The sequence below is a fragment of the Phalaenopsis equestris genome, unplaced genomic scaffold, assembly GCF_001263595.1.
Source record: "Phalaenopsis equestris unplaced genomic scaffold, ASM126359v1 Scaffold000202, whole genome shotgun sequence".
In the NCBI taxonomy this organism is placed as follows: Eukaryota; Viridiplantae; Streptophyta; class Magnoliopsida; order Asparagales; family Orchidaceae; genus Phalaenopsis; species Phalaenopsis equestris.
The window spans coordinates 2322222-2348625 of NW_018164644.1; the positions used below are offsets into that span (position 1 = coordinate 2322222).

The 26404-nt window shown below is 35.8% G+C and overlaps 1 protein-coding gene across 1 annotated transcript in view; it reads left to right on the forward strand.

Moving 5' to 3' along the window:
• Positions 1-26404, forward strand: part of LOC110022757 (proteinaceous RNase P 2) — a 31874-nt gene continuing 5470 nt past the window's right edge. The window contains exons 1-3 of the mRNA XM_020721849.1: positions 1-1373; positions 1853-1954; positions 2060-2235. Coding sequence (XP_020577508.1) covers positions 438-1373; positions 1853-1954; positions 2060-2235 — 1214 coding nt within the window. The 5' untranslated portion in view covers positions 1-437. The remainder of the gene's footprint in view (positions 1374-1852; positions 1955-2059; positions 2236-26404) is intronic.

Genomic DNA, 26404 nt, shown 5'->3' on the forward strand with positions numbered 1-26404 from the left:
ATATTTTTAAAACCCTCGCTCATGTCACTCGTTTCGCTCAAAACCATCGTCTTCGTGAACGAACCTTCGCGATACAGTCGCGTCGCCATTAGGCTAGCTGGGAAGGGAAAGGCGGGATCGCGGCTTACAGAGGCCTCCGAAACTCCCGTCTTCCTCATCCTTTCTCTCCGCTCCTATCAGAAGCCATTGAGGAAGATAAGCCTGTTCGCGCCATTCATTCTCTTGGCTCGTCCAGGATTAACTAGATCCGCCGATTAACAGGATTCAGTAAATCCCGATTTTATAGCGAATTCGCGTCATTTTGGGATTTACGGGTCTCAGGATTTATGGAGGGTTTGTTTGCGTTTGGCGTAAATCCTTCATAAATCCTGCTTAAAACCTTATACCCAATAGCGGGTTCGGTTTTTTTTTTCTGTTGTTGTTGTTGTTGAACGACAATGGAAATCACCGCCTACTCGACGACTGCGAAGAGGAAGAATCACAGACCCGAGGCTCAGTTCAGGCACGCACTTGACACTTGCTCCAAGAACAACGATCTGCCAGGTGCCCTCGCTCTTTACCAGTCCGCCGATTCCAAGAACATCCATCTCTCCGCATACCACTTCAACTCCCTCCTCCACATCTTCTCCTCCTCTCTCGAGACCCTAGAAAAGAAGGAACCTACCAAACAATCCGTGATAGAGAATGCCTTCTGCATATTCGATCGCATGGTGGCTACTGGCGCCACCCCCACGGAGGCTACCGTCACAACGATGGCGAGGATCGCCGCCCGTCGACCGGATAGTGGGGGAAATATGGCTTTTGATCTCGTGAAGACCATGGGGGATAAGTACGGCGCAACGCCAAAACTTAGAACCTACGGCCCCGCGCTATTTACGTTCTGCAGAAATGGAGAAGCCGAGAAGGCTTATTCCGTGGAGGAGCACATGGCATCGAAAGGAGTTTCTCCCGAAGAAGCGGAGATTGCTGCTCTGTTGGAGGTTAGCGCGAGAGATGGGAGAGGGGAGAGGGTCTATGGCTATCTGCAGAAGCTGAGAAGTTGTTTGGGCGGGATAAATTCTTCGACAGCTACTGTTTTGGAAAATTGGTTTAGCAGTGAGCAGGCCGTGGAAGTTGGGAGCTTGAATTGGGATGCGGATCGGGTAAAGGACGCAATTCTAGTCAATGGAGGAGGTTTTCATGGTTTAGGATGGTTGGGGAGTGGTGGATGGGAATTTGCTAGAGGTACTATTAGTGTAGATGGCCATTGCTCTTGTTGTGGGCTGAGGTTGTTATGTGTTGATATTGATCAAAGGGAGACAGAGAAGTTTGCAGAGTCCGTGGCTGGCTTGGCTATGGAAAGGGAAACCAGAGCAAATTTTAGTAAATTTCAGGTGAATGGATTTTCTACCCGCGAGACTTTATCTGCATCTGAGCTTGCCTTCTTCATTGGGATTATTTTTCATTGATTTCCATCCCTAAAACTTCTCAGCGCCGATCCTTATATTTTTTCAATAAAAATAAGATACAAAATATAAAAACTTGTTAATCTTCTTTATTATTGAGTAGTCTGGGAAGGTATTTGTTATACATATAAGGTTTCAGTTTAAGAATATTTTGTTGTACTTTTAAAGTAGAGATTTAATATTAGAATCAAAAAACAAATTGGAATTTGTTGAGCCTGGTTTAGAATGGTGATGGTTTGGGATATCCTTGTGAGTTGATCGAGCTTGCTTGGTCAGATTGGGCTTGTTTTGTCAACGCCTTGTTCATTGCCTGCTTAAAAAAACTCATTAATAACTGTCTAGAAAACTAGAATTCTAGATATGCTTTGGTTTTGTGATTTCATTGATTTGCCTTTTATTATGTGTAGGAATGGCTAGATAATCACACTTTCTATGAAGCTGTAATTGATGGTGCAAATGTTGCACTTTATCAGCAGAACTTTGCAGATGGTGGCTTTAGTCTATCTCAGGTATTTGCTTTTTGCAATTCACAGTTTTTTGCAACTTATCGCAGTTATTGGCATCTGTTCGTAAGGCTTAATATATTTCCACCCATTATATTGTTTCCACAACAGTTAAATGTCGTCGTTGGAGAATTACAGCGTAGGAACCAGGGTAAGTGGCCACTAATTATTATTCATAGCAAGCGCTATCGAGTGCTCATGGACAACCCCGCTAACAGACAGTTGCTAGAAACTTGGAGTGCAGCTGGAGCATTATATACAACACCGAATGGGTCAAATGATGATTGGTAAGGATCTTAGTTTTGGAATTTTAAATATTTTCATGGTTTTGTTAAGTGTGTTGTCTGGTATTAATGCCAATTAAAATGACAGATAAAAAGCAAGCTTAGATCCTACTGGAGTTGCATGATAATAGGGAATTTGCAGATAGGAAGTTGCTGCACCGATGCAGAGTTTATGAAAACATAGATTTCAGGGAATTTATGCAGCATTATTGGGCGACTCATAGATGGAATTTAATTTAATATATTCTTGCAAGATTAAATGCTTTTCGTGCTTTTTAAGACATTTTCATCATATTCATTGCCACAAGCTATGAGAAATATTTTATTATTTTATGTCGTTTTAGATTTAGAAGGCTCATTGATTAAGAAGTGAAAGAAACATGGAGAAGGACTTTCGAATGAGTTGGCAAAATCGAACTTGTAATGACAAAGAACAAATATGGAAATGTTATGAGTGAAAATAACTTAGTGGTTGGCAGATATTAATCTTGGCGTCTCTAGACGTCAGCATTGTTATGCTTTACTGATTTATGTATTATTAAGTACTTTCTAAGAACCCTTGATCTTATATAATTTAACATAATAGTTTAACTATCATTTGACCAAGGTATATATAGGAATTTTATTCAATTCTAAGCGTTATTTAGATCTGGGTGTACCAAATTGTTTTATTAACATTTTTAACCATCATCATCATTAACCTTATCTCAGCTATTTAGGGCTTTTTGGATCAACATTTTGCATTCATCTATATAAAGTGCATCACGAGGTATTTAACATATTTTTTGCATATTCAACAACTTCTATGTATGTTCCCCATCTCCTTCTCATCTTCTTTCTTATGCCATGAACTTATTTAATCCACCTTTTTAATTGATGCATTTTTTATCATTCATTCTACATGTCCAAATTATCTCACTTTATTTTTAACTACTTCATTTTAAAAATATATTATTATAACTATTATTCTAATATGACCATCTCTTGGGCTATATTTTATAATTTTGCCATGCATCCATTTATCATCACTCATGTTTGTTGTCTGCGGAGCCTAGAGATCAATCAATTATTCTCTAACTTCCTAGGTCTCAATGCTCGGATCTATACAACATAGCTGATCTAGTTACAGTTTTATGAAATTTATCATAAGAGTACATGATGCCCTTTTTTATATGTTTAAGAATATAAAAAAAACCAATGCCTACCTTATTTCTTAAGAACTTGTCTGTCATGTACCTCCAAGTTTGATTGTCAGAGAATCATGTTTAAAGCTCCCTCCAAGTTTGATTATTGGATAATCATGTTTAAAGTTGAAATGCTTTTGTCAAGCACTTTTTTTGGATTAAAGATTTATGCACCCTTTTGCTCAGGTTTGTTGATCTTCAAAATATATTAAAAAAAAAGAAATTAAAATAAATTTAAACCTGTAACTACTCTCACTCTCGATGGTTCGATTTGTAAAATCTCTTGGCGGAATTGTTCTGCTACATTCATTCCCATATACCTACACCAACACTAAGTGTATTCAAAACAAAGCTTGATCTCTCTCCTGTTCTTTCAGTTTGCAAGCCATACATAGAGATTCCTCCTGCTCTTGGTTTGAATGGTCAGACTGAAACCACTTCTTCGTCTCTCCTAGTCATCTGCAAAGCCCTTGATGCATGCGAAAATTGCACACGATCCCCCCCACTAAGCCACACTTGCATGCTAACCTGTTTGTTTTGTAGTTCCATCCCGACAAAGTCGAAGCCTCTCAGTTCACCTGTTTCATCTCTCGTGACCAAAATTTTCGCAATAAAGGTGCGGCTATGGCTAGCTCTAAAGTCATCGATGGGATCACATCGAAGACCTCAAAAACTTAAATTTTCTTGTTCATTCTTTCGCTCCATTTGTAAACAAAAGCCCTCGCCATTCCTCATGCACATGAGGCTACCAACCTATTCCCTCGCGATCAACCCAATCACACTTCCTGCTTCTTATTGTCGAAGTTGAAGCCTTCTCTTTGGTCCACACACAGGATTGAAATCTCTCTTCACCGCTCGCAAACAAAAACCATTCCCGCTGTCTCTCGTGTGCCCCAATCTACTCTAACTTTCTATTTGTTGCTTAACTTGAGACCAAAAGCACTCACTTTCTTTTTTTTCTGTCTCTAGTGTGATCAGATCCAGTCATAACTTTAACTTTATTGCCGACCTTAATCCATTCTCTTTACTATCCCGAGCTATTATTCTCTCCCCTTCTTTTCTTTTTAATATACTTTATATATTATATATATGTAAATCAGAAAAATAAAATATATTTTCATTTCGTCGATTATGACATTTCAACATTGCCGACTTCACCGATTTTGCTTACAAGGTATAAAAAGCAAGTGAAATTTTTAAATACTCATTTGGGCAAATTAAAGTACTTGTTCAAGAAAATTTAGGTAATGTCCATAAAAATTTGCATAAAGCAGGGAAATTTCTAAGTGCTCATTTTTGAAAACTTGAGTAGTACCTGTTCAAGGAAATTTAAGTACCATGTAGGGAACTCTAAATATTGGTTCGAGAAAATGCGTGTTTGTATTTGGCTTTTTGCAGGTTCATTTAAGACCTGTCTCATCTTATAGATCGTGAGCTAAACTATCTTTTTTGTTCCCCGACCGCAGTGTCTTATTGTAATAACAGAAAGTAAAAAGAAAAATATAATAATAATAATAATAATAATAATAATAATAAGCAGATATCGGCGGTTAGAGGAGACATCCCCTCAGATCAAATATATCGCTATCGTTCGGTCGTTTTTTCATTCGAACCATCAAACAGAAGCGAACAAGCAAGAAACAACGAGAAAGATTGAGAGAAAGAAAAATAGAGAGATCAAGAGAGGGAAAGATCGTGTGTGCCCTAGCCGAAGAAGGAGGTGGAAGAAGGTAATCTTTGTTCTTTTCTCACAAGACAAAGTGGAGGAAGAGAAGGAAGGAGAGTTGAACCCTCTGCGTGCGCTGCTTTGTTGAGTTGGTCAAGACCGAAGGAGAAGAACCAAGCACGCACAGAGGAAGAGGAAGAAGAAATTGAAGGAAAAAAACATTCGAAGTTGAGTCCAAGCTCTGCTCAGAGAGGAAGGGAGGAGGATCGGCTTCGTGCACTGTTACCGTTCTTGCGTGCAGTGGAAGACGAGGTCGACGGAGAGGAAGAAGACGTGTGTGAGCGGCTCTGGATTGAATCGAGGCTGAAGCAAAGAGGAGGAATAAGCCTCAAGTACTCTGTTGGGAAGAACTACGCTTGAAGGAGAACAAGAAGGGAAAGATCCCTGCTGCTGAGCTCGTGTGAGTTAGGGCAGAGCGAAATTTTATAAGGTATAATTGAGATTTTAATAAATTAATTTATTGATATTGTTATATGAATATGTTCTATAATGTGTGGGTGTGTTTAATAATATTATTGACAAGATTTATTAAATTATGGATTAACAATTAGTGATTGCACTTTCGAAGAAGTTGGTGGAGTGTGAGAGTTAGGGGGAGGATCAATCAGAACAACTTTTAAGGTAAATCTTCATATTTAAGTTAAGCAAATTAACCAAATGTTATATATATATATATATATATATATACATACATAATGTTAAAATAAAATTTACTTGAATCAAGAAGTACTTGAAGTTGAGGAGTTGTAATTTTGAAATTTAAAAGAGAAAAGAGGAGACTTTTGCAAGGAAGCAAACCAAATTTTTTTAAGGCAATGAATTGTATAATTAGTTATTTGTGTTATTTTAATTACATGTCATTAGACATATTTAAGTTTTTTTTTCTTAGAATAAAATTATTATAATTATATGTACATTTAATTAATAAGTACTAGTCAAGAAGTGCAGTGAGAAATTAAGCATTTACAACAATCATTTAAAGTTAATGTGAGTGATTATTTTCCTTTATGTATTAAATTGATGTTTAATTAAATGAATGATCACAATAAATAATTTGAAATCGGTATGTCATTCATAAATTTCATGTTGAAAGTCTGAAATAGTACAAGGAGTTGGAGCAAAACAACAAATCGACAAAAGTATATTTTTAATGATTTTAAATTCATATAAAATGAAACATAAATATTTAAATGATACAAGATTACCCTCATATGTTACTGACAGGGGATGCAATGTACTTGTGCATGTTCAAAGAAATGGTAAAGGTGCATCTCCGGGTACAATTTGAGGGTACCTTCTAGTTCATTTTTTAGGATACTTCAAGTATTACCGTAATCCTATAATGACTGTTAAAAATGTTAAAAGATAAATACTTAAAGTGAAATGAGATGAAATAAATTTAAAGTTTTAATGAAATAAAATATATTTTCTTTTGTCATTCATGCATAACATAACATAAAAATTTAATGAATATTAAATTATAATTACTCATTAAGTTATACTTATGATTGCAATTAATGTTTTATTTATGGAGAAATAAAATTTTAGGTTGTTATGTCTCATAGGAGAGACTTGGTTTACCGGAAGAGAACCATTGTTGTTAGATATTTTTTATAATAGTTTCTCTTTAGTGTCTGTTTCAGATATTGATATACTGTTTATTGCTAACTTGAGATATTGTCTTTGGATGTTATTATTTCTGGATGTTTTAGATTCTATTGCACTTTTTGGATTAGTGGCTTTTTTATATGTGTTGGAAGTTTTTAAAATATGGATAGTTAGATGTTAAAACAAGTCCAACCGCTGTACTCGCCTTAGTTAATTCTAAATACCAGGTTTGGTCGTGACAAAATTGGTATCAAAGAAATTAGGTTTGATCATGATCTAAAAGAGCCATTAGGATGATTACTCTAATTCATAAGCAATATTGATAACGAATTAAATTTTATATAATCATAATTTTTCTTATGCTATGTCAGAAGTATAAAAATCAGGTGGAAGAAGCTAGAGATGATATTCTAGAAGTTGATGCACCCCCGTAGGTTATTGTGAATACTGATGCATTTACTGAAACCATGACTACAGTAACGCAGTTGATTAAGAACTCTCAGATTCAGGCCAGTTCCAATGGAGGTGGTCAGATGGATAAGTACCTGAAATTATTTCAGGATATAAGTCTACCTCTTTTTTCTAGAGGAGGAGGTCCTGTGGATGTTGATAACTGGTTATTGTGGATAGAGAAGATCCTAGATGGATTGTCTTGTCCTTTAGAGAGGATGGTTACACTGGCCACATTTGCTCTAGAAGGAGAGACTGAGAGATGGTGGTGTGGACAGTTGTTGGAGAAATTTGGTGGTAGAGCCAATCACATGATTAAATGGGGTGAGTTCATGAGCATCTTTTAAGACTGGTTTGTCCAGTCTCACTCAGGTTGATACAGGGTGATCGCTCGGTTATACAATATGAAACTGAATTCATCGTGCTCTCAAGGTATGCGCCTCAGTCAGAAGATGAGGGACATTTAGAAGAAATTCAGAGGGACCTAGGTTTATTTTGGGCTCTTAGATGCAGTCCTTTCTCCTTTCAGTCAGTTGGTATAAGTGCTGAGAAGACTAGATCCAACAACGTTTACACTCAATTTGAAGTGAAGAAATATGACAAGTTTGGAAGGTCTCAGAAGGGCGAGTGTCTATATCGATCCAACACTTGCTTTTGGTGGTACCAATTAGGACATATGGCAAAGAATTGCCCTAAGTTGGGTCAGGAGCTTCAACAGGTTTTAGGAGGAGTTATGGTAGACCGAGAGAAACTGAATCTTCAAGTTCAGTGCCAAAATGCAGGTTAGACTCAACAAAATGTTTAACCCAGAGTATATGCTCTTTCGTAGCATGAATCTAAGGACTCCCCTGACGCCATCACAAGTATTTGTCTCTTAACAATTTTAATTAGTGCACTTTAAGCATCTTATGATTCTTGTCATTGCATATATAAAACGAGCACAAATTTAAATTGAAATAAGATTAATCTAAATGTTTAAAATAATGATTTTAATGATAGATATCATATATCTTCAAATTCAACCGATAAGAGTATTATTTGATTCAGGGGCATCGCACTCATTTATAACTGATGAATTAGCTAAAGCGATGTGATAGAATATTCTTTCAATGGCTGTGTTGCTGCCAGTTAGAATGTCAAATGACACTTTTGTTGAAGTTGATCAATCATGTGAGATGGAGCTTATGATTGGTGGAAAGAGTTTTAATATTCAATTTAATCTGTCGCCTTTGATGGAATTTGATGTCATTTTAGGCATGAAATGAATGTTTATATAATTTTGTGATTATTGATTCTGATAAGAAGACCGTCAAAATAAATATACCATGGGAGGCAGAAGTTAAATTTTCTGGTGACAGAGGATCGACAAAATTAATTGTATGAAAGCTTTTAAATTGTTGAATCATGGAAGTCAAGTTTTTCTTGCTCATGTAGTAGATACTTCTAAGGAAGTACAGTTTTTGGGTGATATTCCGGTGGTAAGAGAATATCTATATGTGTTCCTTGATGACCTACTGGGGCTACCATCATTGTGATAAATTGATTTCAGTGTTGAGCTCTTACTAGGTTCTGAGCCTGTATCCAAGGCACTTTACAGAATGACAATTAAGGAGTTACAGGTGCTTAAGAGCCAATTGCAAGAGTTACTTGATAAAGAGTTTATCAGACCCACACCTTACCTTGTGGAGCTCTAGTGTTATTTGTGATGAAGAATGATGAGAGCTTCAAAATGTGCATTAATTATAAGTTTTTGAATTAACTCACAGTTAAAAATAAGCATCCACTGTCGAGAATTGATGATTTGTTTGATCAATTGGAATGTGTTTCTGTATTTTTAAAGATTGATATGAGGTCAAACTATCACCAGTTGAGGATTAGAGAAGAAGAAATAGCGAATACTGCTTTCATGATCAAATATGGGTACTATGAATTCGTGGTTATTCTATTTGAGCTGACAAATGCTCCAACAGTTTTTATGGACAAGATGAACAGGGTCTTCGGACAGTTTTTGGACACTTTTGTGATCGTCTTTATAGATGATATTCTGCTGTATTTAAGAGATGAAGCCAATCATACAGATCATTTACTTGATGTATTGTAGATTTGGAATTAGAATACACTTTATGCCAAATTTTCTAAATGTGAATTTTTGCTTGAAAGTGTGGTTTTTCTTTGGCATATTATTAGTGGAGACGACATATTTATGGATCGGAATAAGGTTAAGGCGATTGCAAATTGGCCAAGACCTATTACTGCCAATCGAGGTCAGGAGTTTTCTAGGCCTAATTGGTTATCACAAGAGATTTGTCGTGGGATGTTCACAGATTGCTATGTCATTATCAAGGTTGACTCAAAAGACGGTGAAGTTTGAATGGTTAGCTCATTGTGAGGAGGCTATGTAGAAGTTGAAGACATGTTTAATGTTTGCTCAATTATTAGCCATTCCTTCGGGTTTTGATGGGCTTCAAATTTCCAATAATCCATCTTTGAGGGGTTTGGGTTGTGTACATATGCATCATGGTACGGCCATTGCATGCACTTCACAACAATTGAAGAAACATGAAATAAACTATCCCATGCATGACTTAGAGCTTTCTACAGTTCTATTTGCACTCAAGGTATTAGTTGTATTTTCAGTAATCGTCAGAGTTTGAAATATGTCTTCATTCAGAAAGACTTGAATCTGAGGTAGAGGAGATGACTTAAATTTCTTAAGGATATGATTTATATATTCAATATCATCCTGGAAAGACAAATGTGGTGGCAGATTCATTGAGTTGAAAAATTTTAGGTAATTTGAACTTTTTATTTACTCAGCAGGAGCAGTTAATTAAAGATCAGAAGAACTTGAAGTTATCTATAGCTGATTCTGGTGTGACAACATAATTCAATTATACGAGTTGACAATGCAACAAACTCTAAATGACAGAATTGGAGATTCTTTAGCCAGATATAACAATATTTAGAAAGTTCTATAGCAGGTTCAGTCAGACAATTCAGAGAGATATGTGGTAGATTAGGATGGTTTATTGAGGTATAAATGTAGAGTTTATGTTCCAGATTAGAAGGTTATATAGCAGGTTCAGGCAGACAATTTTGGAGGAAGCGCATTTATCTAGTTACACCATTCACCCAGGGAGCAATAAAATGTATTAGGATATCAAAGAAACATTTTGGTGGCTAGGATTAAAGAGAAATGCAGAATTTGTGACCAAGTGCTCTTCATGTCAGCTAGTGAAGGCAAAGCATCAGCGTCCTAGAGGTCAGTTATAACCTTTACTAATTCCAGAGTGGAAATGAGAGGAGATTGCAATGGATTTTGTTTTTGGTTTGCCGAAATCACGTTAGAGTCATGTGCTATATGAGTAATTGTTTATAGACTAACTAAATCTGCTCATTTCTTTTCTATTAGACCGACAGGTCCAGTTGAGAAGATTGCTAAATTATACTTGGACCAATTGTGAGGTTGTATGGAATGTCGTAGTCTATGGTCTCTGATAGAGATAACAAGTTTACTTCCATTTTATGGAAGAAGGTTCAGGAAGCTTTGGGTACTCGACCGACTTTCAGTACAACATTTCACTCTTAAACAGATGGTCAGTCAGAGATGACTATTCAGATTATGAAAGATTTACTATTATGTGTTCTTGACTTTGGAGAAGGTTGGGAATCACATATGTCATTAGTATTGGGTTGACTCCATATGAAGCCTTGTATGGAAGGAAGTGCATGACATATCTATGTTGGGCTGAAACAGGTGAAAGAAAGATTCTTCAAGCTGATTGCTGGATGATGCTACTGAGAAGATTAGACTGATTAAAGACAGATTGATGCAGTACATGATAGACAGAGAAAATATTACGATGCCAAACACAGACCTATTGTGTTTGAAGTTGGATAGTTTGTATTCACTCTATTTGAGATTGTGGAGAGAATTGGGGAGGTGGCTTACAAATTAGCTTTAACAACATAATGTTTTCCACATTTCTTTACCGAAAAATTATATTACAGATGAAGTTAGTAGGGTGATAGCAGACTCTGTTGATATTAAATCAAATTTAACTTGTATTGAGGAGCCTGAAAGGATATTGGATTATGATGTGAAGAAGCTGCGGAACAGAGAGATCCCCTTTGTGAAGAATTTATGGAAGCATGGATCTGAGAAAGATGCTACTTGGGAGAAAGTTTTTGAGATGCAAGAAAGATATCCACAACTTTTCTGTCGAGGTATGTTTGTTGTTGTATTTAAATATATTCAAATTTCGAGGAAAATTTTATAGGGATGAGAGATTTTAATAACAAAAAAAAAACATAATAATAATAATAAACGAATACCTGCAATTAGAGGAGACACATCCCCTTGGATCAAACATGTCGCTATCGTTCAATCTTCTCTTCATTCGAACCATCGATCAAAAGCGAACGAGCAAGAGACAGCGGAGCGGGAGAGATCGAGAGAAAGAAAAATAGAGAGATCAAGAGAGGGAAAGATCGTGTGTGAGCGGCTCTGGATTGAATCGAGGCCGAAGGACAGAGGAGGAATAAGCCTAGCGTACTCTGTTGGGACGAACTACGACTGAAGGAGAAGAAGGGAAGGATCTCTCTTGTTGAGCTTGTGTGAGTTAGGTTAGACCGAAAGTTTATGAGGTATAATTGAGGTTTTAATAAATAAATTTATTTATATTTTTATATGTATGTGTTATAATGTTTGGGTGTGTTTAATAAAATTATTGACAACTTTTATTAAAATCAGGACTAACAATTAGTGATTGCAGTCTCGAAGGAGAAGTTGGAGTGTGCGAGTTAGGAGGAGGATCGATCTTCATATTTAATATAAATAAATTAACCAAATGTTGTGTGTACACACACACACATAATGTTAAAATAAAGTTTACTTTAACCAGGATGTACTTGAGGGGAGGAAAGAGGAGACTTGTGCAGAGAAGCAAACCATATCTTTTTAAGGTAATGAATGGTACAATTAGTTATTTGTGTTATTTAAATTATTTTTCATTAGATATATTTAAGTTTTTCTCTTAGAACAGAATTCTTATAATCATATGCACATTTAATTAACAGGTTCTAGTCAAGAACTGCAGTAACAAATTAAGCATTAACATCAGTCGTTTAAAGATGATTGATTATTTTATTTTATGCATTAAATTGATGTTTAATTAAATTGAAATCAGTACATCATTCATGAATTTCATGTTGAAAGTCTGAAATGGTATAAGGAACGAGAGAAAAACAACAGACAGATGAAAGTACATTTTAAATCATTTTAAATTTATATGAAATAAAAGATAAATATTTAAGTCGTGCAAAATTACTCTCAGATGACACAGACATGGGACGCAATGTACCCTGACACATTAAAAGAAATGTCAAAGGTGTGCCTCCAAGTATAATTTGAGGGTACATTTTTTAGGATACCTTCGAGCATGATGGTAATCTTTTGATGACTACTAAAAATGTTAAAAATGATAAATACTTAAAATGAATTGTGAATGGATAAATTTAAAGTTTTAATGAAATAAAATGCATTTTCTTTTGGTCATTCATGCATAGCATAACATAAGAATTAATGCATAATAGATTATAATTATTCATTAAGTTATACTTATGGTTGCAATTAATGCTTTATTTAAGGAGAATGAAAGTTTTAGGTTGTTATGCATGATAGGAGAAAATTTGTTTACCGGAAGAGAACCGCTGCTGCTAGTTTTTTTTTGATAGTTTCTTTTTAGTGTTTGTTTTAGATATTGATATACTGTTTAGTACTAGCTTGAGATGTTGTCTTTGGATGTTATTGTTTTTGGATGCTTTAGATTTTATTACATTTTGTGGATTAGTGACTCTTTTATATGTGTTGGAAATTTTCAAAATGTGGATAGTTAGATGTTAATAGCATCATATTGCTGCACTCTCCTTAGTTAATTCTATACGTCGGGCCGGATTATGACACTCATGACTCTAATCAAAATGTCTTATAGATAGTTGGGCAGACTAACACTCTCGCTAATGCCTTTAAGCAGGGGTGTTGTGAGAAGGTTGTTAAATCTCGGGTGAATTTGGACTTTTAATAATACTTAATATTGGACCATGATGCTTACAAAAATAACTTAAATTTGGATCATTTGGATATATTAAAATGACTTAAAATGTGGCCCAATTGGATTTATAAAATAATTCAAATTAGGTCTTTCGAATTTACAAAATAATTCAAAATTGGACTCTTAGACGCGCAAATGACTTAGAATTTTTGGGTTATTTGAACTTGTTAAATGACTAAAAAATTTGAATTATGAATTTACAAAAAAAGCTTAAATTTGAACTTTTGAACTTGCAAAATTAAACTTAAAAAGTAGAATGTGAGGACTTAGAGAATAATTCTAAATTTTGACTTTTTGAACTTGCAAAATAATTCAAAATTGGACTTTTGAACCTGCAAAATAATTAAAAAATGGTCCTTTGGACTTGCAAAATACTTTGAAATTTAAACTTTTCAACTTGCACAAAATAATTCAAGAATTGGACTTTTTAAACTACAAAGTAATTCAAAATATGAAATATTTACTCACAAATGATTTAAAAATATAAATTATTTAATCTTGCAAACATAACTTAAACTTTGGATTGTTTGGACTATTGAACTTTAATACAACAACAACAACAACAACAACAAAGCCTTAATACCACTAAATTGAACTTTAATATAATATAAAAAAAAAATGTAAATCATAAAATTAATGAATGTTTAAGATGAAATGCACTTTATGTTCAATGAAGTATAATGATTAAAGTTGAATAAAAAATAATTAAATTAAATTTTAATAAATCATTCAATGTTTGAATACAATGTTTAATTCAATCCTTATAAAATTCAACTTATTAAAGGCTAATGCAAATAATCCTTTCTTATTTTTATTAATCCTATATTATTTTTGAATGCTTATGTCAACTATTAAATCTCATTCAATCGCCATTGAATCTGTAATTCTAATTCGCGAGCAAATAGAAGACGATCATTTGAGAAAATGAAAATTAAATTTTATGTATATCATTTAAGATGAATTAGCATATAAACTATCAAATTTGGGTCGATCGAATTTACAATATGTTTACAAACGAACAAAAGACAATATTTCAAAAGCTTAAAAGGAATTTGTGCATGCACCAACACATTTATTCAAATATTATAAATTTATATAACTTCCAGTCTTCTATTTGTCCTTTAAATTAATTCTTGATTTACTTCTTGCTTTAAAAACGTGCAAATTATCTTGAGACATGCGAAATTATCTAGAATAGTCAAATATATGAAATTAAATGGCTGCCTGTGCTTTGGCCAAAGTGTTAAATGCTTTTACAAATAGTTTGAAAATCTTGTGCTGACTAGCGTAAAATTAATTTTCAAATCTTGCATGTGCTTTGATATGTTTGCTAAATTTTCAATTAGAAAACATGAGAATGTTGCGCAGGTTAATCTAAAATCAAGTTTAAGATGTTTGCACGTGCTCCACTAAATGGACTAAATATTTAAATTTGAATGGTTTGAGAAGATTGCCAGGGGTTAGAATGAAGGCTTATACTCAAATTGTCCTTGTTTTGAAAAGCAATCAAATGAATCATATTATCTATAAAGTGGTATTCTCCTTTTTTTAAGGGTCAGAGTGGACGAGTTTTGTTCTTTTAATAACATCCAAATAATAAGTATACAAATTTATAAGTCTAAGTCACGTAGTTCGATCATCTTATTTATTAGGACTGAAGTTAGAGAGACTAATATTTTAGAGATATTTAATGTCAAATTTCAAATAAAATACAACTAACTGATTTAAATTACCCAAATTCCTGATGATAGTCGTGTTGATAGTAAATCTCAACCGGAGAGGTTTATTTTCAAAACTAACTTTCAATGCATGCTTTAATAAACTCATATGATATAAATTATGAATCTTATCCTCTGGAAGTAAGATAGAGTTGATAAAGTCCAGATTCAATAATGTGTCAATCTTAAATCAAATTCTTTGCAAGTAAGAGTGTTCAAATCAAATAATCAAATCATCAATGATGGTTGTGTTGATTTAAAATCTCAACTAGAGGAGTCAATTTTCAGATAAAGTATTTCAAATCAAAATTTTCAAAGTAACAAATCGAAACATACATATTAAAATCACTCACTAAAAAAATTATAACAAACTCCATTCACAATCCATAATAGTTTGTAGAGGGTAGCAAAACTTTTGATCGACTTTAACCCACAAAGATTGAATGCCACATTGAGTGTATCACAATACTTACACTCGAAACACTCTCAAACCCTCAAGGATGTGGTCCGAGTCCTCTTTTCGTGTTGTTTTGCCCAACAGCTTCACAAAAAAAGTAGCAGTTGCAATCAGGGTCTTCTGATCGGGTTATTTGTCGCCAAATGACCCATATGTTACCCAACGACTTTCTACTATTTTTGTTGTGAACCATAAGTACATTTGATTGACTTAAAGTTTTTTGTTATCTAATGACAATTTAAATTTGTCCCTTAGACAAATATCCATCCCAAATCTACAAGCATCTTTAAGAAGACATAACATATGGTTGCTGACAATAATCTTTCTATCAGATTGGGTTGACTACCTCCTCAAAGTAAGTAGATCAGGGACCACGATGATTCAGGATGGCTAAACCAGTTCGTCATCATTTCTCTTGTCATTTGCTCAAGCTCAAGGTGATGAAATTTATAATTTAAATCATGTCTATTACTACTATACGTTGAATATTTAGTGTTTAATGGTCAACCTTAATCTAAAATGCTCTTCCATTATCGGGAGAGGTAATTAACTATAGGGGCTTGGGTATATGCAAAACCTTGAATCCCAAATAAATAACTCCTCATAAAATGAGGGAAAAATTTCTGGGTAGTGTTTTATCTACAATTCAATCTATTTTCTAATACAAAAGCTCAATGAGGGTTTGGGGCACGAGTTTTCAGTGCTTACAAGCTTCTCCTTAAAGAACCCTGCTTAAGTGAACTATAAGGAAACACATATTCAAATTTACCTGCCTAGCATCGGCAAGTGTACATTCCTTCTATGTTTGAAGTAACACATACAATGATTGAATTGGTTGGGATTTGAATTTAAATAACTTTGTTTCCCACTTTCCCTTTACATTAATAATTCGAGTTTGCCTAGAAGATGAGCTAATCTATCCTTCCCGGCAATAGTTTTTTTTAACTTTCTTTCTTTTGGGGCATAGTGCCCTTTTAAATTCTATTTTTATTTTTTCTTTTAGGTTGCAATTATGTTATACGACTAAAAAAAGGCATTCTTGGTAGAACTGCAATTTCATATAAGATTCCCTTTGTTCCAAATTATAGCTTGGTAAACTGTTGATCAAAATCAAGTTACAAACATACATCATCTCTCCGTTGGAATATTTCATAAATTTCTTGAGAATTCTATTGATTTGAGTTTTTTTTATACATTTTACACTTTGTCGTTTTTGAATGCTATAAAGAAGCCTATAAATGCTTAATAGGATTAACTTAATTGTTAATTCTTTGAGCCTTGCTGATTCTCTTATACGTATGGCTTCTAGTACAAGTGCTTCTAATTGGTAAGCACTGTTGCAGAAGAAGATACATCTCAATGGATATGAAGTAGTTACCATGGGATAGTTTCAAATCAAATTAAGCTTGATAAGTTCCTAGATGGTAGGATAGTTTTGAAAATATTAAGGTCTAATGTGTATTCATAAGCTTGTTACAAAAGGGGAAAGAACCTTCTATAAGGTGAGCATTAAATAGAAGGCGTAACCCTTGCTTGGAACTCCCATAAATGCAGGATCTTGGGAGGGTTGCTTTACTCAACGGTACCCCTATTCGTTGTTTCCATGACTTGAAACAAGGACCTCTGGAATACACTAGAAATGATTTTTTAACCAAAGCTTCATTATAGTTTGGCATAAAATGACATCCTTGCATTAAGATTCTTGAATAGTCTTATATTCCACGTACCAAAATGGTAACTCATGGAACAATATCTTAAGGCTACATAACACGATGTAATCAAAATAGACAGGTTCACGGATGATAGGTGTTCTTAAATATGTTATCATATTTGTCTTCTTGGACTTGGAGTTCATCTTGCACCAAGTTAATATTATTCTCTTATTATGTCATTCAAGTTGATTTTGACAATTTATGGGTTGTTTAACATTCCTAAGTGATCAAAAGATTACAACAACAACAACAACAAAGCCTTAATCCCACTACGTGGGGTCGGCTACATGAATCTTTTTTCTCCATTGCGTCCTATTTAGTGTCATATTTTCATTTAGTTCTGATAAATACCTCTTTCCTAGGTCTACCTCTTCCTTTCTTAACATAAGTCGAATCTAAAAAATCTACTCTCCTAATTGGATAAGCAGATGGTCGATGCTTAATGTGACCAAACCATCTATGACGACTTTTCTAATTTTGCCGTCACAGGAGCTACACCAACTCTATCACGTATTTCGCATTTTGTCTCTAAGTATAAAGCCACTCATCCACCTAATCATTCTCATCTCGGCAACACTTAACTTAGTATTATGCTTTTCTTTTAAAGGCCAACATTCAATGCCATAGAACATTGCAGGTCTCACCATCGTCTTATAAAATTTTCTTTTCAGTCTAAGCGATACTTTTCTATCACACAAAAGGCCCGAAGCATTCCCCCACTTCAACCAACCAACTTGAATTCTACTATTAACATCCCCATCTATATGACCATCGCTTTGAACAACAAACCCAAGATATCTAAATCGTTCACACCTTTTGATAATTTGATCACCCAAAGTTACACTTCTGTCACTAGAGCTACTACTACTAAAATTACTTTCCATGTATTCAGTTTTAGTTCCACTCAAATGAAGACCTTTAGACTCCAATGTTGACCTCCATAATTCAAGTTTTTCCTGGGCTTTTTCTCTCGTCTTATCCACGAGAAGGATATCATCAACAAAAAACATACACCAAGGTTCACCCTTCTGTAAATGTCCAGTAAGACCATCCATAACTAATGTAAAAAGATATGGGCTTAAAGCCGATCCCTGATGTAAGCTAACATGAATAGGAAAATGTTTGGTCAATCCTCCTTTAGTTTGAACACAAGTAACAACTCTAGCATGCATATCTTTAATGACTTGAATATAAGTCATATCAACGCCTTTCTTCTCAAGAACTCTCCAAAGGATTTCTCTTGTAAGTTTTTTTTAAATCAATAAAAATCAACTGAAAATTTTCCTTATTATCTCTAAACTTCTCCATCAACCTTCTCAATAAATGTATAGCTTCCATGGTAGACCTGCCCGACATAAATCCAAATTGATTATGAGAAATCTTTGTAATACGTCTTAACTTATGTTCAATTACCCTCTCCCATAATTCTAAAGTAGGACACATCAACTTAATTCCTCTATAATTTGCACACTCTTGTGCATCCCCTTTATTCTTAAAAATGGGGACCAAAATACTCTTCCTCCACTCCTTAGGCATATTTTTAGTTTTAAAATAATAAATTATAATATTATTAGTTTGGAATAATATATGGAATAATAAAGTGATCAAAAGATTAGTTTGGAATGATATATGGATTGCATAATGATCTTGACAATTAACTCTATTTTGTTTAAATATTTTTGCACATATTTTAATTAGTGTTATAGTCCAAAGATTGAATTCAAAGAATATTGTTTTATAAACTTTATGTTTATTATCTCTTTTCATGATATATTTCTGGGATTTCTCTATTTTATTTACTCAAATTTTGCCTTTAAGCTATATATCTATGTGGATCCCTAGTAATGTATCTAAGATGCTTCTATCTCTCTCTCTCTCTCTCTCTATATATATATATATATTGAAAAAAGTCCGAGGGCTAATATATTAAAGAGAAAAGATACAGATAGGTTCTATGGGTAGGCCTAAAATTAGGCACCCAATCTACACGGTACAACACACAAAAAAATTAAAAACGAGTACATATAAAAATAAAAAAACCCCAAAACCTGAGGGTCATCTTAATCTAGTCCTGCCTCTGGCTCTAGTTCTCAAAAGGGATCCAGCTAATAGATTGGTAAGGTGCGTACCATTACCCGAAGTAACCAAAACATCATCCATAAGACTCCTGAGCTCAAGTAGATCTCCATTCTTTTTCTTCCTCCTGGAAGTGTAAACCTGTCATTCCTCATCCGAAGAATCAGTCTGATGAGGTGGTAGAGCTGAAGCAGAAGGATTACCAACCGTATTACCCACAATAGGTTCTAGTATATGTGAAGTATGAGTTGCCTCTACATCAGATATTTCCTGAAGAAGGGGAGCTTCGAGGTTCTCCTGAGTATCAGTCTGAACACTATCCTTTGTAGTTAATATTCCATCAGTATTGTTTTTTATGGGGTTTGAAGGTGCAACATCACACCACTCGCAGTAATAGTAACAACAGTGTCATTGGGGGGGTCTACAGGGGCAACAAACATCTTCTGTCTGGTAGTATCCTCCCCACGTGGAACTAAAATGTTCAGAGCAGTGGGGTTAAACCCATCCTTATTCACTTGAACCTTAGATTCCAAATTAGGAATGAACCTGTGGCATTTATTAAGGATATGCCTAAACATCTTATAGTGAGTATAATATGGGGGTTTGTGTTTCATGACGATTTGTTGTCAATATCCATTATGGGTTGTGCCCAGCTAGACTTTAGTAATATCAGATAAAGTAATATCCTTTTCACAAGTATTATGACCACAAAAGGTCTGGTTAGGTTGAAAGTAGACAAATCTAGCTTCAAAGGGTCCCCAAGGATAACCCCAATAGAGTAAAAATCCTTATGGTGAAAAAAATGCTGCTTGAGACCAGGTGTCGGTCAACTTTTCGTTTTGATGATTATTTGAAAATATGGATATGAAAATAAATTTAATTTTTTAGATTTAATTTAATAAAAGAGATATATATTTTTAGGTTTGAAAGTAATATGTTTTAATTTAAAAAAAATGAGACCAAATGAATCTTATTCGTCCAATATTTTGCATAATTGTGCCCAATACCGCGAATATTACACCCTCCCGAAAGATAAGTGTAGACCAAGGTGATAGACCCAATCCTGCAAACTAAGAGATTTGTGACATCCATTTGGCCTGCGAACATTTTGTTTGCATCCGTTTGGTCTGCGAACTTTTTATATATGACCGACAAGTTCCCCTATCTAATACAAAGATTAAATAAGTTTTATTTTACCTGTGTTCCAAGTTCCCTATGGAGGCAAACCCTTATAGTTAATTACATCTCAAATGACTGGAGTCACTTGAGAAAACTGTCGATAATGATCAAAGATACTAGTCTTCAAGATTTCAAAGTTTAGGTTTTCACGGTAGGACGTGGAAAAGACAAGTGAGAGTGGTTCAAATAGGAACAATTATTTTCAAGTATCCAAAGGAAGGAAAATGTAGGAGATGTCACAGATTCTGCGGACGAAACCTCAATGACTTCCCAAACTATCTTACTGTGCGGCTATGTTTTAGAGAAAATGTTATTCAATTATTCAATCATGTCAATTTTATTATTTGGGACTTACATTTGCATAATACCCGATTATGCAAATAGCCCGCAGAGATAAGAGGATTTACATCGTGCCACACGACAACCTCGGAACCTAAGGCGAGTTAGAACTTACGCTGCACAACATGGTTGTACAAAAGCCTAAAGAAGATGTGAGGATTTACGTCGCGCTGGACAAACTACCTCGAAGTCCTATGGGTTGTTATTATGCTAGGAAGAGATAATGCTGAAGAAGATCTTCTTGTCGCTCGATTCAAGCTTTTTGTCGTGCTGTCCACAAAGTTGGCTCCAAAATCCTGTTGTAGCGATAACTCCATGGTTTAAGTGTTCGAGATTAGGGTTTATGTTTTACAGCTTTAGTGTCAATGTTTGGTTTCAGTTCTGGTTTTGCATGCAAAATAATCAAATCTCAGGTAAATAAAACGTATTTGAAAAGTAAAATGCAGCAAAGTAAAATGTTGGTGATAAACTGTAAAAGCGTACCTGAGCATCTGCTACTGTTGTGTGATTAATATTACGAGCGTAGTATGACTTGCGACAAACTTAAATAAACTCGCAAAAAAAATACAAGGCGAGAAAACTCAACACGAATAGATAGAAAAATGAGTCGTAAAAATCACGAGCAAAATAAACCCTTAGCCACATATGAAAGATCAGGACTGAGTGTAAGACATTAGTAAAAGTGGGGGGCCGGAGCTGGACTGTGTGCTTCCCGATTTTTGAACAAGAGTTACCAGCCCGACAATCTACAGAAGACAGAACTTAACCTCAATCCAAGTGACAAATCGTGGATCTTTATAAATTTTCATAGAAAAATTCTCATGCAACTCATGCAAAAGTTTGTTCCAGTCTTTTTTATGCAGAGGTCTTATTATCATGCAAAAAGAAATTTTTTATTTTTATTTTTGTAAATATTTTGTAAAGTCGTACAGTCCACAGACTAGTCACTCTAATCGTGCTAGAACTACTGATAACCTAAGAGTGTCGGGGGCAACGATCCCACCAAGAATCGACAAATAGTATCATAGATCCTTCCCTCTTTCTTATTGAAGATACTTGAGGTAGGAGATATTATTATAATAATCTAATCTCGTATATTGTCGTCATCGCCCTCGCCACCTAGACCCTAGACTTATCCTAGTCCAATGATCCATATGTGGCGTTAAGAAATTTCTCCAATTGCCAGGAGGATTTGAATGTAATATTCAAGCTCAAATCCCGATACACTGAGTTTCATTGTAGGTTAAGTCATTGAGAGAATTTCACCGTTGATTTAATTAAGGAAACATGAACTATGTCTCGGTGCATCCTGATGTCTAGTGTCTTGATCAGTTTGTGAATCAGGGTCAAGTGCCAAGTTTAGTTATTTATTCAAAAATTAAGTGGATGAACGCTCACCTTGCTCCTAAAATCTAGGAAGTGGAAGTGTATGCTGAGAATTAGGTGGATGGACTCTCACCTAGGGTATGCTCCTAAAATCTAGGAAACCTACACTGAGTTAGGGGGATGGATTCTCACCTAGGGTGTGCTCCTAAAATCTAGGAAGACTATGCTGAGGATTAAGTGGATGGACTCTCACCTAGGGTGTGCTCCTAAAATCTAGAAAGCCTACACTGAGGGCTAGGTGAATGGACTCTCACCTAGGGTGTGTGCTTAAGCTCTAGGAAGCCTACACTGAAGACTAGGTGAATTGGCTCTCATCTAGGGTGTGCTCCTAAAAATCTAGAAGCCTATGTTTTAACTTGTGTTTAAAGTGATTTAAGACATTTAACCCTCAAATAAGTGTTTTCCACAACAACACACATCTTTATGACTTAACCATTTAACAAAAATAACAAAACAAACGAAAAAAGAAGAAGGCCGACCCACTTCCAAAACTAACAAAGCCAATGAACGAAATAACAAGTAAATTGACATTAAAAAAAAAATTAACTTCTTTCAAAAAGTATAATTAAATCAACCGCTGAGAAGAGTGTTTAAATCTGTTTCAAAACAGTGTTTTGATCGGCCCGAATGTTCCACAATTCAGAGTAAAAAAAAAATAAAGCTAAAAAACCACCAAATAAACTAACAAAGTGCAGCCCAAAAGCCATGAAACGGAACCAAAAAGTACAACCGACAATGACAACCCACAATACACAAAAAAGCCACAAAATGGAACCAAAAAGTACAACCCACAATGACACTTTCAAACAGCTCTATACAATGGGCACTCAGTCCAAAATCGGCACCCGAAATGACTCCAAAAACAGTAAAAGTATCGAGCAAGGGAAGCCGCCAAATGATGGGTTTAATGCCCCCAAAATAGTAGGTAGACCAACCCTCAAGAAATTATGTTTAAACCATCTACAAACAATGTATAGTATGCAACAGAAGAATTCCTTTGTCACACATGCAAGTATTCAAGTTCCAAATGTGGGACATGTAAACTCATAAGAACTGGACGTTATATATGTATGCAAGTGAAAACCTTGTGTTAAGCAAGTAAATGCATCAGAATCGTGTGGCATGTAAGAACTGAAGAGGATAAACATGCTAACTCTAGCAAATTGATAATGGAAACCAGTAATGTCAACCACTTCAAAGAAGACTCTTCACATCACCTTTACTATCACAGGTCAAATGCATTCATGCTCACTTCCAGTTGCCAAACAAGAGTTGAAGTATGAATTCATCAAAAATAACATGTTCACAATTATTGAATCATCTTAACCAGTAAACTGATCAAAAATGAAATGATAGGAGCTATGAAGCATGAAAAGAAATATCTGTACCCCAACAATACAATTGTAAAAAGAACAGTTGCCTAAACAGAGTAGTTCATAACTTAGACATTATCTAGACAATATGACATAATCAAATTGAACTAGGCTTCGTCCAATGCAAGGCACAATTAGTTTTGGAAAAATAATAACAAATAATTTAAGGCGTGGAGACATAATTCTCTTTAACCATATTCTTAGAGGTATGTATGTCAACATGTTGAAAGCAACAGGGAACAAGAATCCATGAAAGAGGACAGCTGTATAAATCTGAGTAAACCATTCTGCAAATGACACAAGGTAAAGCAATTAACATTCGCAGTGCCGGTAATGAGTTAACTCAATTAGTAAAAAAAAAATTAAAGCTTGGCACTAACAAAATAATTACTGAAGATGAAATGTTTCATGTTTCATGCTCCTCATCAATAATCATATATAGATAACCTCATAGGGGTAAGAGATTGATTCTTTTCTCGCAGTCAGATCCTTTAAAAAAATTAATTGGGTGGGTTTTGAGATTTTACCTGCGCTGGAAGCCTCTGTTTATCTCTTCAGCAGTTGGGGCGCTGCAACTTAAATTGGAGAAGGGGGAGCCAAGCTTCGGTATTTCAGTGCAGAGGAGAGGCGAGGGCTTCGACATTCGCAAAGAGGAGCGAGGGTTTCGACGTTCGCAGAGAGGAGCGAGGGTTTCGACGTTCGTAGAAGAGGCGAGGGGATTCGGCGTGCGTGTGGAGGTGATGACAGTAATTTTGTTGATGTGTTGGTGTGTTGCATTGTTTGTTTGTGGAGGTGGTGGTAGTGGTGTTGTGTGTGGAGGTGTTGGTGTACTGATGCATTTGTGTTGACAGTGTTGTGGATGTGTTGGTGTGTGGAGGTGTTAGTGTGTGGATGTGTTTGTATTGGTGGATGTGTTTGTGTGCAGATGTGGAGGTGGTGGTGTATGGTGGTTGGTTTGTGGAGGTGGGGGTTGGAGTGGGGTTGTGTTTGTGTTGGGGTGTGGAGGGGGTGGTGGAGGGGGGGGGGGGGGGGGAAGCGAGCGGAGCTAATCGCACGAGAGAACAAAAATAGACGGGAGCAGGAGCGAGCGGAGCGGAAGATGATCAGGAGTTCGGGAGAGGCAGAGGAGGAAGAGGCGAAATGCAGAGACGGGATCGAGCAGGCGTGCTTCCATCCATCCTTCTGTTTCTATCGAGGCCAATTAGTATAGCCGAATGTGAGCGAACCGTTACTTCAAAGCTAAGCTTTGGAGGGGAATTGAATAGCTTAATTGGAAAAGCTTTATCGGGGAAATTAAATGATAAATTTAAAATTTAAATTTTGAATCTTGAAATTTTTGAGCTGAAGTAATTAGCCCGTGCTTAGCCCATGTCCAGCTTGAATCGAACCCGAGCCCGCGCATCGTTGAAAAAAAATATGCATCGATATCCGTGGTAGTGGCTCGCGCGCGAAACCATAACAATGCAGGTGTTCTTCCTAGCTAAATTCGACGTCCTGGACGAATCCATGCAGTCCGTTTCGTCATCCGGGGTCATCCGGACGAGTTCGCCGACGGGCGAGTCCGCCGACGGGCGAGTCGATTCAAGTTAAAGTCGTGTGTGGTGCAGTGAGTGCGTGAATTGCAGCGTTCACGAGTAATCGAGTCACAAAGGGTTCACCTAAGGCTGTTTGATCCGATAGGAACTCATTTTCGGGCCCTCTACATGTTGGTCCTTAGCCCTTATAACTAGAAGTTGAGTGCTTGGAATCACTCATGCGAGTTATTCACAAAAATGAGTCAAGAAGTGACTTGAAGTTCTACGGGAGGTGGGCTCCATTGCTAGTTCGCTAGGATGGTCAATAAGAACTCCTAATATCCTAGGTTCTAAGAGTAGGAGACTAAGACCTCACTAAAAATGAGGTCAAAACCAGGTAGACTAAACCATATCGGTACAGTGAGAGTTTATGATTTGGGTCAAAATCAGGTAATCACTTGAGTAACTCATTGATAAACCTGCGATATTAATATATTTTTTTGGAGAAAATCATGGTGTAATCTTCAGCCAAGGTTAGTTGAATCAACGTATGTCTCCCGTTCATGAGTCTCACTTTCCACTTGCCAGGTTAAGATCATCAACACTCTTTCTGATAACTTCCATAGGTGGGTGCCCCCACTGAAATTTTCCAATAAGAGCAAACTTGAATTTTTCCGTCAGGGTAGCAATTTCTGAGTCAGAGAAAAAAATTGCTTCTTTTTCATCTTTTCTACTTTTCTTCTTAACAAAAGGACAATCATCTGTACCATCGCGACAATCTGTACCATCGCGACAATCCCGCGACAATCCTTATAGCATGAGGGAAATACCACTGCGGACTCCACTTGAGAGTTACCCACCACGTTGACAAAGAAGGCCTTTGGCGGTTCAGTCATAGAAGAAGGAAATGCCATCATAGCAAGGAGATGTGCCGCCATTCACCTGCAGCGTGTTCCTGACAAGCAGACAACTGTTGTTGTCGGGTCGAAGAGAAGCACGAACGCAGACGCAAACAGAAGACTGTTGCTGTCAGGCCGGAGAGAAGCGCGGGCGTAGACGCAAACAAATGAAGCGTCGAAACAAAATGAATGAACCGTCGGGCGCAGAAGCAGAGCGTTGAAACCCGCACGCCGACGCAGACGTGAGCCAATTTGCAACCGACGATACACGCAGACCGTAGCAAGAATCGACAAAATGAGTTGCGAGCCCCTCTCAAAGAATCAAATGCGAATGAAGGAGAAATCAAACGCCATCGGTATACATACATATATACATATACATATATATATATATATATATATATATATATATATATATATATATACATATATATATAT